The sequence below is a fragment of the Ostrinia nubilalis genome, chromosome 6, assembly GCF_963855985.1.
Source record: "Ostrinia nubilalis chromosome 6, ilOstNubi1.1, whole genome shotgun sequence".
Taxonomy (NCBI): Eukaryota; Metazoa; Arthropoda; class Insecta; order Lepidoptera; family Crambidae; genus Ostrinia; species Ostrinia nubilalis.
Genome location: NC_087093.1, coordinates 16,742,214 through 16,756,588, shown reverse-complemented (window position 1 = coordinate 16,756,588; position 14,375 = coordinate 16,742,214). Strand labels below are relative to the sequence as shown.

Genomic DNA, 14,375 nt, shown 5'->3' with positions numbered 1-14,375 from the left:
TTGTTTTGGAGCCCACTTCGAATCACTTTCAGTTTCACGCGAAACTGAACGTTAACAACTTCATTTTTGATGAGAACATCACACAAAACTGTGTCAGTATCAAAAGTAAAGTTTATTTTTGTTTTGATCGCCTTTAGATCCAATTTAAATTACGTTTTAAATAAAAACTATTAATAAGTACGTAAGCAGTTTAATAGATAAGTACGCATTGAAAAGTGCGTAAAGTAGACACTAACAAACACAAGTTTTTGAAGACCCGATGCTGATGAAGAATGATGATCATTTAGGTACTATTTACATTCTAAATAGCATTCAATGTGTTTTAATTTAATGAGATTGACAATATGGTTATATCAGCACAGAAATGTGCTCATAGCCTTTAAATAATATCGAGAATCATTTTAAATATCTATTTATCGATATTTCCATTGCTTTTGCAAGTAGTTCCCAAGGGATAACCCAATAAAAAGTTCCAATTTAAGGGTCAATGTATGGTAAAGGGCACCACAATTGTGGAAATCATTGGGGGACAGCAGCATTCAGCAGTGGACGTCCTGTGGATGAAATGATGATGATGATAATGTATGATAAAGTCCGAAACGTTAACCCGGGCGAAGCTGCGGGCAAAGCGATTGTAACATAAAACCTAGCGAATGCGTCACTCAAGCCGGGCTGCGGCTGTCGATCATGACTGCAATCGGATCTTCTTTTGTCGTATATTTTGGTCTCGGTGCACTGGTAGCGAGTATGACGGCTTTTGAAAATAGAACAATAGGTACTAAATCCCTCATGATGACTAAGGGTGGATTCGACCAAACAAGAGTAAATATTAATCTCAGAATAAATCGTCAGTTTTGACCATCCCATACTGAAACTGTCAATGTGCCAGTTATACCAGGAGTTACGGAGTACTCACCGGGGGCCACGGCATATGCTGAGTGGGGTCCCATTGCGATGGGCATCGCTGTGCGACAGGGTGGCACTGCTTGGTTTACTTGCTCTTTCATTGTATGTTTTATGTCACCTCTGTCTTATTTGCTTTTTTTTATTTTACCTCTTTTGTCTTTTGTGATGTCCATGGCAATAAATGTTTCCTTCTTTCTTTCTTTCTTTCTTTCTTTCTATTCTCGGATAAAAGTTTGGTCGAATCGGAAAATCGAAAATAGGTACCTAACTTTTACCCACAGCGAGAAGTGCTCTTGGTCTGTACGTCACCTGATGTGGAAAGTGCGTTAGGAGTGTCAGATACCAGCCAATATGTTGTCCCGAAGCAATAGTATTTATGTGCACTGAAAAGGGCCTACATAATATTAAAGAGTTGTAATTGAGTTTGAGTGGGATACATGGACGAATAAACCACATTCACCACTATAATCCAGTGATCGAAAAAATTCTAACATAGCTTTTCTCGATTCTCGATCGGAGATCCAACAAATCCGTTGGGCTCTCGCCTAAATTGCGCCGTTTCAATTTGGGTTTTTTTTTTTTTGTACTTTTGTGTGGTAAATTGATAAAGTCTGTCTATCTATCGATGTCACATTGACAGTGACGCCTCGCGAATTACCGGCTGGCGAGCGACCAGCGCCGGCGCATAAAGTACGCGACTTACGCACACGAACGCTTACGCCAAAACTATTTGTCGCTGTAAAGGGCAGCAGTGAAATATTGGTTACAGGGGAGTAATATAATAAAATTATAATTAAATAGATTTTCGGGAAATTAATTTTTTTAATAAAATTTATTTATTTTTTGAAAGTAGGTATTTTTACACGTCTCAGTATTACTTTAACCCTACCACTGCTTCGGGACAATATGCAATGGGCCAGTGCTGAGAAGAAGCAACGCAAGAAATTCAGTCACTATTTTAATTTATGTGTCTGGTTTTAACTATGGGTTTTAATTAAAACCAACCTATATTTAAGAGGACAACCTACGCTGGTAGAATCAGCGCTTCGAAATGGACCTACCAATCTACTAAAATAAAAATAATTTAATCGATGCAGCAGTAAGTACCTGATGTGCGCTCTCCCAAGATTCGGTATGTTTTGAGGCAGGTACAACCATGAGTGGAAGGAGGGAGTTGCATAGATCCTGAATCCCATAATCGTAAAGTTACGGGCACTGCTAGTATAAAATATCACGAATATTGTTTCCGTGTATTTACGTAATATTTTAAAATAACGCTTACAGTTTTATGACATCTTTGAGGCCACCTTTGCTTCGGCACTAAATCAAAATCAATTTGTTCATGTTTTAAAACATCGTACATTTAGCAATTCAATTCTCGTGAAACTATAGTTTGTTTATCTTCAACCCACGGGGGAATTCGTTTCTTTTCCGCCAGAAATATGTCTGACATCAGATAAGTAAGGCTAAGGCCACACTGAGCGTAGTAACATCGGTGCAGCGAGGTACGTCATAAACGCGTTCGTCAGAAGACAATTTTCATATGACTCGTTCGTGCGACTAGTATGTAAACTAGTTAAGATCGTGTAACGACGACATTTATGACTAACTAGCTTTTGCTCGCGGCTTCACCCGCATGAAATTTACTTTGTCACAGATCGTCATAAAATTATTCTGGATAATAAACAATAATACAGTAGAGTTTCACCAAAATCCGTTCAGTAGTTTTTGCGTGAAAGAGTAACAAACATCTTAACATCCAGACATCCACACAAACTTTCGCATTTATAATTATTAGTAGGATCCTGTCGGTGGGTTTTTGGTCTTGGGAGAACCTCAGTCTACCGACTGTCTACGGGGCTCAACCGCTCAATACAACTCCTACAGTTAGTTACACAATAATTAATTCCAGCCATTACTGGTTTTGGGGATTGAAAATCGCAACAATTTCTTAAGAAGATTAAACGAGTCCAATGCATAATACAAACTTTAAGAACAACTGCAGGAGTATAAATTACAACTGAAAAGAAATCATTTCTCTATTCAAACTTTCTTTAACATGGCACGTGCTATTCAAATGAAGTCTCTACAAAAGAATATTATGCTCCATTGCATCGCATTCCAAGTCAATAAAATTTGCTTTACAAACGTCTACAATGATCATTATTTCACTCGTGCCGCTGGTTTCAGAGAGAAAAGCTAAATAAAATGCACCGAGCATTTTGCAGCGCTGACATTTCGGGCTGAGTCAGTTTCACACTCATGTGTTTGTAAACACTCAAAGTGGAGCACAACAAGCTCGAAATAAATTCAAGTCACTCCAATTTAATGAAATCACTTACTTATTCCGATCATTCAACCTTATGGATGTTATTTTAAAAGTTCTTCAGAAACCAGGCTTTTTGTTTCTGAAATCAGCCTCAGTATAAATATGAAGCGTCCTCGTACAACCCTGATGGTAGAGTTTACGAGCTGACGTCTAAATAACTCATTGGAACAAAAGCACGAAATCATATAATTCTTTTCGGACAATTCCGGTGTCTACATCTCGAATACCTGGCATATGAATTCTATGTTGAATAGCAATTAAATAAAATCGACAAGATATGATTACTTAAATGACGCTGAAAAAGCTCTTATAATAGTAGTGGAAACCGATTACGCTGATTATGCCAGTTTCATTCGCAATAAAGTTCCCCCGAGTGCTAATGGAGATCTAGCGATAAACGCCCGTTAGTCTAGATCGGTTTAAATTGACCTGGATTGTGTGAAGTGCCCTGCTTTTTACGAATTCCATCAACGGACGTCGGACAGCTCTATATTATACATGATATCGCTTTATGTATAATTTATATATTTTGGACTAAAATAAAGAATCTGCTATTTTGTGGGAATCTTATCCAGAACAGAGTAATATACAAATTTCATTAAACAGATATGTCAAGCTTAATGAAAATTCCGATTTTCCAAGTTTCCGTTTTTGGCCGAGCAGGATATTGGATATATTTGATTTTGTTTATGTTACGCTCTTCTGCTTTTAGGAAATCTCAAATCGTATGCGTGACCCGATTTCATTACGCCGATACTGTTGCCACGGAAGGAGTAACTTCAGATTTATACTCCCTCTGTAAATTTCATGGCGGTCGATCGTTTGATCGATATTTCTTGTGTTTTCTTGGCGAGTTGTAAAACGCATCGTTATTTGTCGTAACCACTTTGTTACTTTTATCGCCATTGGTAATTCAACAGGAGTTTCCAAGTAACATATTATTTCATAGGATACCTAGACCTACTAATTTATCTATACTAATGTTATAAAGCTGAAGAAATTGTTTGTTTACTTGAACGCGCTAATCTCCGGAACTACTGGTCCGATTTGTAAAATTCTTTCAGTGTTAGATAGCCCAACTATCGAGGAAGGCTATAGGCTATACAACATCACGCTACGATCAATAGGAGCAGAGCAACAATGAAAAATATTGCGAAAACGGGTTTTCACGCATACGAAGTCGCGGGCACAGCTAGTCTTTAATAATAGGAAAAGGGTGTTGTTTCGATACTATCTATTCGGAGATCTCACCGATTCTGTGACTGCCAGTAATTGTTATATTCAGAAGCTCTTTTTGAAGATCACCTGTCAAGTGCAAATGTTCTTTGCTTCGAATAATATTCTCTACGTGATTGATCCAACGAAAACATTGGCGCGTGAGCAGCGCTGCAGACGGACCGATTAATTATGTTTGTATTACTAATTGGATGCGCCGTGAATCAAAACCAGCCTTGATACTTCTGACTAATGTTCTATTGTTGCTGCTCATGGTGGGTCAGTGTCAGATGGTCAGTTTTTGATTTTAAATCAACAAAACAGTCATGAAGAAAAATAGAAGATCAGCATTCTAACTGATAGATCCTTCGTAATCCAGCCGAAGATAAAAATTCTGTTTTGATTGATAAAATGTCAGCTAAAAAAGTATGAACAATATTATTTTCACCCTATCCACTTTAGAGATTTTTTTCAGCTCAATATTTTGTCATCTTTTCTACCAGTGTCATTAAATTCCCTTTGTTCATGTTCATCTTCTCTGTTCCGAATTTTACAAACAGCTTAGAAAACTACCACACAAATCTCAACATACCTTGTAATAACTGAATCGTCAATTGATACTCCGCTAGCTTCTCATCCACGTAGCCCTCCTGCGACTGGTTAGCGATGATCTCTGCCGTAGAGGGGCCTCGTTCCTCCTCCTCCTCATAGATCATGGGCCGCGGCGGCGGCGGGGGCTCCAGGGGCACTCCCGCGTAATCGTACTCGCGCACCGGCTCATACGGAGACGAATAATAGTACTCCGGACTCTGACCGAGAGTCGGGGACATGGGGTACGGGGAAATGGAAAAATGTGAGCTAGGGGACGGGGAGTGAGGCCGGAACGCTGGGGAGTGCAGAGGCCTAAAAGGTTTAGGGGACGGCTGGACTGGCGGAGGGGAGACGATGGCTGTGGAGTGCCTCGGACCGGATATGAGGGGGGGAGGGCTCGGCGCCCACGGCGAGGGGGGCCGGTAGTGCAAGGGGGACGGCGGGCCGGGGGGCCGCGCGCGCCCGCGCCCCGGCGGCGGCTGCGACATCTCGCGGATTGAGGCTCGTCAACCCGGTGTCACGCCACCGTGTGCATCGCTGCAACAAGGAAAATACACGTTAAGACTAATAGGTAATGAAAAAGTTTGAATAAGCAGGTAGGAACGCATTGTTAGAGAAAGATGGATATGAGCTGGACCTGGGTGTCTTATTAACTGTACTGTAAAAGTCAAAATTACAGTGAGGTAGATTTTTAAATATCAATTCAAGTTATATTTACTTGGAACTGACTCTACATTGGATCTCTCTCGCCTGATCATAAGTGACTCTAAAATTTAAAGACACCCACATCCTAGTCTAGTAAGAACAACTACCTTTTCACTATCTGTTCATAATCTCTCACGTAATCTTTATGATAAAACAATCTTCCCTGACACTGTGTTAAGTTCGTGTTATTAAAGTGTATTTAAATCTAACACATTGTGCTAAACTATTACACCATATTCCCTGATCTATTTCTGTACATTTAATAGTAGGGTCAAATACAACAATCCGCTCTTGCCAATAAACCAGCGGTATCCTTGCGAGCACTTAAGGGGCAATTTGTACATAATAAAAGATCAGGGCATCTGTTCAATGTAGGATCACCACGAGCCATTCCCTGCACACTCCACTGGCAAAAGATATACGAACCGGGAGTACAGAGGCAGGTTAAGGTAGACCAGAGTTGAAGAGTACTCATGAAATTTCACTGAAATAATTGAAATCTTAGCTGATTTTGTTCAAGTTTGGTGTTGTGCGTTGCGTAGCGTCATAATTAGAGATGAAACGGATATACGGTAACTATCCGGTAGGCCGGATATCCGGCCTAAATTTACTATCCGGCCGGATACCGGATAGTAACTCACTATCCGGCCGGATACCGGATATTAAAAAACTACGAGAATTTCCTATTAATAAAATCAAATACATTAATCTTTGAGGTAAATATCAATAAAATGGCTTATAATAATGACGGCTTTTATTTAAAAAGTCCAAAACGTTACAAAAAAGCCATATTTAGGCCTTTAAAAATACTAATTTCTTTTTCTGGGCTATTCACTCTAATGACGAATACATAAATAGGTAGTAAATATCTGTTAATGTCGAAATATTGCCAAATAAAAGAGGCGATATTTTTTTCACTGAGGGTCTGATGACATGATGCAGTGTCAGATAACGCAGCAAGTAAACTAATTTAATTTTCGCTATTCAATCACACACTCACGATGGCAACCGAAATCCCCCGAATTGATCTGCCCCCTAGACAACTGGCAAAATCTGACTTCTATTCAGACGGATTCGATTTTCGAAAAGTGTGACTAGTCTAGTCTACTAATAGACCCACTGATCGCGTTCGAAGGACCTAAACTCGTCACAACATGCAACGAGACAATGGGCCAACTATCCGGCCGCCGGATATCCGGCTATCCGGCCTAGCAGCTGGCCGGATATCCGGTATCCGGCCAAACAACTATCCGTTTCATCTCTAGTCATAATACAAGTAGAGCACAGTGTCTCTATGGGATTAAAAAGTGAAAATACTCCTGCTCTTACAAAATATGCTCAAAAATTGGGCTACGTTCCTTACACCTCATTTGTTACACAAAGTCTTCTTATAGAATAATGTCTTCGATAATTCGGATAAGTCTCGTAAAACGAACTCTTAGCATGCATGAAACATGCTGAAGGGTTGCCATTCATGTATACATTTGTATATTCTGATGAAATATTTTCACCTAAGTAAACTATTTTTCTTTCTTTCTTCCTTTCTAAAAACTTTGTTTTAAACTTTTAATCGCATAATTTATTTAGTAAATCTAAATTGGCTGATTAAGATGACTCAATGACCGTTTCGAAATTCCAACGACTAACTGTTCCAAGTATTTCATATGCTCATAAAAGTGCGGAAGCAGAAGACGAGATTTATTTCGCCATTAAGGAATAAATCTTATTTGTATTTCTGATCTGTACACGAAGGAGGGCATAACCCCATCCTCCCGAAATAGCGGCACGCGATGTGATAACCTCAATGCGCCCTACTTCGGGCTAATGAAGCCACCGACTTTTGGAAACTGAAGTTTTGGAGTAAACGTGATATGAAGGTGTAGGCTGTTTGTTAAAAGCCTCCACTCAGTAAACATGTAGTAGACAGAACAATTATGTTCAGAATGGCATTTATTAAATCAAGTAAGTTCAGGGAAGATAACACAAGATACGTCGCCCGATCTGGCATTACCACGCCACGCTAATGTTAGCAGTACGAAAATTCCAGTAAACGTCACGTGACCGCTGCCTAGCTGGAATTAAGGGATCATAATACGAAACGCAAGGCAGTTTAGTTTAAAGCGTAAACTCACTGGAAGAGGTCGTAATAGGCCTGCAGGTTATGACCTCTACCACAGAGTAAATGTATTATCTTTACTCATGTGTCTCTATAACGAATTAAAATGGAGATTATTATAAGTAAGTATGTCATGTGCTTTTCCTTACAATGGTCCTGCGGGTCGTCGTCTTCAATTACAACTTACAGGAAAAAGAAGACGAACGAACCTCATAGAGCGTTCATCATTTCATATTTAACAACCCAATTTTCAAATAACAAGCCCCCAATAATTAGCCTTGACGTCTTGCAAGCGCTGCAGTGATATTTTGAAAGACATAACTGTTAAATAAATTATATTGGAGCCAGGCCAACACGTCAGAGGCATAAAAAGTTCGGGTACGTCGCTTTCGTGAGCCGAACCAGAGTATCATTGAACCTTCGTTGAGGAAACATAATTCTTACACTTTTCCGCAAGCGAATTGTGGAGTAACAGACCGTAGTAACAGTGAGGTTTAGTTCGTAGCCTAATTTCCATCACTTGAAGGGCCCCCGCTCTATACTCTCTGTCAATCCCCGCTCGATACAACTATTATTATTTATCTCTATCTACGCAATTTTTTAAATCTAAATCGGAACTATTCCCACCTTTCGTTTCCACGCGCTGCAACTCCTGTGTAGCCAGGATCTACAGTTAAAATCTAAATCAAAGGATTTAAAAGTTCTCCCTGTAAAACTTCAGAAGTTAAGTACTTACTAAAGATAGACTTTTCTTAGCTTCTGCTTATTATTTCACCATGGCACCACAAGCCATAAAATTGAAATCAGACTGCGTTAGTACCGTGAAAAGTCACCTGAAGAAAACAATGATTCAATAATTAATATGCTTCCCTGCTTGTTACTTTCCATTTATTAAGTGGCCATAGAAAAAACCTATCCAAATCGAATCAACGACATCTGCTGCTATTTCTGAAAATACCACTATGGTCTTTCGACTCTAATGCCAAGAGAAGAGAGAAGTATGAAATTTATAAATGAAACTGACTGAACTATCTAACTTGGAGTTACTTAACGTTCTTCTCGTATACACCAATAATGTCGAAATCCAACGTAATAAGAGATTACAGCATGTAACCATTTTATTACTCCTCCAAGCAAACATAGTAAGAACGTGTAGTTCCCGCGAAACATTGTTTTCATTGTCAACGGCCGTATTTGCAGATGCGTGCACGGTGGCGGACCGCCAAGCGTTAATAGCAATAATAACTCCGCAAAAACTCGTGCTTTGGGCAATGCACGGTTGCCAACACGCTGCCAGTTACGATCGGTTACGCAATTTAATGGAGTGGATTCCCAAATTTTCACCAGCTTCATACTACAGTCAGAAATAAATCAAACTAGATAGTTTAACGCTAGAACATTAGTACCTAAAACTATTCTGAATCGACGTTCAAATTCGAGCAAAGATTCAAGATAGGTACATATTTACAGGCCATAATTATCTAAAACGGTGAAATATTCTGTTTGGTAATAATTTTGCTTAAACAAAATTCAAGTGAACTGTATAGATACTAGTAGGTAGTCATAGATTCTAGTACTAGAATCTATGATCACTATAGACCAAAAAACGAAAAAAAAAAACGCAATTTCAATAATACATAAATCAAAAATAAACACGTTAGATGCAAAAACTTGGCCTGATCACTACCATGCAATTGTCGCCGAAGACTAGCTGGAAAACGACACATGCCAAGTTGATAGCTAAAATGATGGACACAGAGACAGGTGATCAGATAAAAATGGACAACCTTGAGTGACATGTTATTGTGATGTTGCGAGTACTAGCTTTGAACTTTCGCGTATGAGTTACTAAGAGAACGAAATTATGCAACTGAAAATTTTCCCCACAGTTCTTTGAGATATATGTACGTCAAAAATAACGGCCTTTAGAAGTCGTTACATACTATGCTACGCGATTGGGATTTTGAATCCTAAAGTTACTACGTGTACTAGTAATTTTATGGCTAAGAAGAAAAAATCATCCACTACTTTAAACTTTCACCTGGGAAAACTATGACGAAGCTTTTAAGTCTTCACAAAGCTTTAACAGACTTCTGAATTCGTCTACTGGTTGATTTTAAAATGCTTAATACGTATCCATCTACATCCATAATAAGCGTCTAGCGCACGGAATCGCCTGCTATGTCCTACCAAGCTTTACTAGACAAAATGACTCAATTGCATAAGGTGAGAAACTGTATGACTTCTAAACTGAACACATGCAACAGCGCACCTTGGACGATCATTTCTTTCCATCAGATGAGATGCAGGCCAAGAATTTCCCTAACAAAACTGAACTGAAGGAATCTGACAGAATTTACATCATACATATATAATTTACATCGCAAAAAATGTAAAGCTTAAATATTCTGTAGTAAAGCTAACCAATATTGAGGTCGACCGAAGTTGTTGTCCTGAGCACGACGCTTTTTGTCGCCCGATTATTATGTCAACAGCACTATTTACATGTTCGTGTGAATGCTCTTATAAATTGCTACACATACTCAACGTTTACATTGTTACATTTCGTACTTTATCACATTTGTTGCGGTGCAGTGTAATGCAGAATTTAAACACATTAGCAAAAACATCATAAGAATAATCTTACACTGGATTTCAAGTCTTTACCATTATTTAATTAATTTTATCAGGTTTTAACGAGATACACGGTTATGTAAAGTGAAATAACCTGTATTTGCCCGACGTTTCGACCGGTGCACCGATGCCTACGCACGGACATTGCCCGCGGGCTACGCGAACTAAAGGGAGCGACGAACGTTCTACGAACGAACGAACAACGTTCGGCTTGCAAGCGAATATCAACGCAGAGCACCTTTAGACCACTCTCTTCAACAACTTCGCATTAAACTGTCTTACCTTGTAATTTGTGTGCACTCGAAACTACCAAAGTCAATGGATTTAAAAAATTGTACAGTCCACACGTCATTTTATTTTCTAATTTCCACTACACGCACATTATAATTATCGAAACAATATCCGGGTAGCACCGGCCGTGGTCACAGGCCGACTGGAGCATCGAGTGCGCGATCCGTATGGTGGGTAGAATAATCTAATTCTACCCCCATGTCCCCTGTTATTATTTTTTCTCCAAGTACCGCCTACACTACACTAATTGTGTTCTGTGAGTCGTGTCCCGATTCCGTTTTCGATTCCACTGCGAAGTCAAGCGAGATTAAAAACTAATAATAATTAAATTCCATGTTTAGAATTTAAAATGTTTTCTCATTTCAATGGCTTCACACAAAACTCTTGAATAAAAGTGGCGATCTGTAGAAATTTAATTACACCAGTGAATTTTTTGTATTTGTTGTGTACCTTTGATAAGCGGTTATCACGCCATTTTATCGATTTTCCCCCTTACATTTTGACGTCGATAAAAGTTATCACGGCGCGCATCTTAGGCCTACGGGCCCCTTCTGGAAAATGGTCCTAGATACGCCAATGTATAAAATGTATTGCATATATCACACCGTGTAGCCGTAGCCTTATATAAAATGGGTCATAAAGCTGGCGCTACAGATTCGCGTTTGTAGCGTGCATCAGTCATAATAAAATGCGAGCGTGGGCAGCGCACGCGTGGGCTCAGGCGAGCTGTAACAACTCACAACTGGAAACTGAACGAGGAAGCTAAGTTTTTCAGCTTCAATCATGAAAATTGGGATGATATTACGTCAACAGAACGCTAGAGAAAACTTGAGTGAAAGAATTAAGCCTTTAATAAAATAATACGTAAAAAATCAAAGAAATAGGAAGACGGAATCTACTTCAGCAGATGACATTCTTCTAAAAGAAGATAGAGAACATTTTGTCAAGTCTTTCAATGTTACTTTTACTATGATATTATTACCAACATTAAGTAGTTAGTCAATTTCCAACGTAGCATAAGATAATGGTTTACTTGCTGAAGTCAAATATAGGTAGGTACCTAAAGATCTTTCAAGTAGCTTCATATAGACAGAAGTAAGTTCAATGACCTACAATATACTTAACAGCGAACATAAAATTATCTATTTACGATTCTGCACCTATAATTAATTAACACAGTTGTTTCAGAGCATCCAGACAAATTGCTGCATGCTAATTCAATTTCTTTACGCCAACTTGTTCTAAAACACTTCTCTCTTCACCAAATCGTGTGAAAGATTGCATTGTTTTGACATCATGTAACTCTTCGACTGATAACTTTTTAAAAAAATAAAACCGACTTCAAATGCGTGTACACAAAAAAAAACTAAAAATTAAAAATATTGCGTATAAAAAAGTTCATCTCCAATTTTCCACCCTTGGGGATGAAATATTTTCTTCAAATTCGCATGAAACCACCCTTTTGATAATACCTATTCAACAAAAAAATAATCGTTCAAATTGATTTATAATCGGCGGAGATATTGCGTATAAAAAAGTTCATCCCCAATTTTCCACCCTTGGGGGTTGTTTTTTCTATTATTAAATTTAAATGGGACCATCCTTGAGGTATTACCTATACGCCGAAAAAAGATTTGTTCAAATCGGTTCATAATTGGCGGAGTTATCGCGTAACAAACATAGAAAAAAAAAAAACATACGGGTCGAATTGAGAACCTCCTCCTTTTTTGAAGTCGGTTGAAAATAACGTTCATTAAACAGTCGGATCGCGTCTTCTGGAGTTTTTGAGTCTAAATCGGTCGGTTGGATCAGCCGATGGCTGCAGAAGCTAATTATAGGTCTGCTATTGACTCCAGACGAATCTAGTTTTTGACAACGGCTAAAAATTGGCGAGCATCTAACGGTTTGCGGACGTCATACAAAAATGATAGTACTTTTAATTCAGGATTTAATCGCTGAGCTTTTGTTATATTAAAGTTGATGTTGTTGAGGCTTCGTTTCTTTTTTGAGAATTTTCTTCACCACATATTTTTAAACTGGTATACTAATCTAGTAGATTGAAAAGATTAACTTAGACTCAATGGAATGGCCCAGAGGTAAAAGTTATGATTCGGAGGTTCTGCGTTTGATTGCCATTTGGAACACATAACGTTAAAAATCAATAATTCTCAATTTGTTGTTAACATAACTTTAACCCGTTGGATAATTTATTCATAATTATGTATCTATGTAACCTTATCGTAACCTTAACCCAAGCTCTGTATAACTAATTTGGGTCTGGTAATAGTGAGATAGGCAAAACAATGTATACTTCCTTAACATCCAACCGAACAACCGAACCAAAGAACTTATAGCAATCTGCCATCATGGATCGTTCTCTATGCGAAATTAATAAAATCTAAATTCAGCAGAGGACATCCAAAGACCGAAGATAAAAGACTATAACCGCCTTTTGATGGCATTATTTTTGTGACGAATGGCATTTTATACGTGGAATAGTAGCAAAAAGAGCATGGTTTTATGAGTTCTTCATTAGCGAGACACAGTTCGCATGAACATTTAATTTGGCCGCAGTCCAACCATAGGTCCGCAGACTCCGCGGTCAGCGAGACGTGGTGGGACCTTCGCCACCCGAAATAATCAAACTATCTTACGGAGATCTGATTATTTACGTTTTATTTTTACAAGCGTCAATTACTGTTTCAGCGGAGAAACACAAACTACGGTTGGAGATGGAGGTGTACGGTAATCAGGAATGTTGAGGGAGAAATACAATTTAACATTTTAACGGGGCGCAAGTGTAAGAACAGTGGGGTAAGAGTATTTACTTACATAATGCTACGCTAATTAAGCAGGTAGGTACTATTATTTAGTAACTGCCAAGGAATCACTCGAGTGACTCTATTGCTGAATCAATAGCAGTTTCGTTAGGTCATCCACCAAATTGTCTAAAAAAGAAATATGATTCCGATCTTGGGAATGTTAAACCATAGGACAGATTGAACTATGACATAGGTACACCTATGGCGATTCAAGTCTGACACTAGAGCCGTGATCTCAACTCACGATGAACTTATTGAGAGTGTTATCAAATCCCGTCATTTGATGGATTCAAGATTCTTGGATCACTAGTGGTCTATTAATAAATCCATATTATGTAGAGAAAGACAAATAAATATGTAGTTGCCGTGCCATAAAACATACATACCTACCTATATACCTAGTAGTTCATAAAAATTTAAGATCGATAGGAAAGAAAGAAGGAAAATTATTGGACTACAAATTATGTAATGTGGAAATTATTGCGCAATGATTTAATTCCAATACCCGACAAAAACGATGCCACAGTCTAAACTAGCTTACTACGAGTACTTTTAGATGCTGTGACATTGCCTTTCTATTATTATAATGTCTATCTTGAAAGCTCAATGACCTTATACTACGTCACGCTGAAAACGGAAAGCTCTAATACATTACACAATATTAAATCACATGTAGATTGGGCAGTGATAAATAAATGATCCCTGGCTTAGTTAACAATAAGGTAAAATACCTGAAAACTGAAATGAATGACGACCGACTTTCACA

General features: G+C 38.5%; 1 protein-coding gene across 1 annotated transcript in view; it reads right to left on the bottom strand.

The window, feature by feature from the left end:
* The window catches only part of LOC135072717 (muscle-specific protein 300 kDa-like), a 101,602-nt gene that overhangs the window by 84,912 nt on the left and 2,315 nt on the right, over window positions 1-14,375 (bottom strand). The window contains exon 2 of the mRNA XM_063966745.1: window positions 5,043-5,578. Coding sequence (XP_063822815.1) covers window positions 5,043-5,529 — 487 coding nt within the window. The 5' untranslated portion in view covers window positions 5,530-5,578. The remainder of the gene's footprint in view (window positions 1-5,042; window positions 5,579-14,375) is intronic.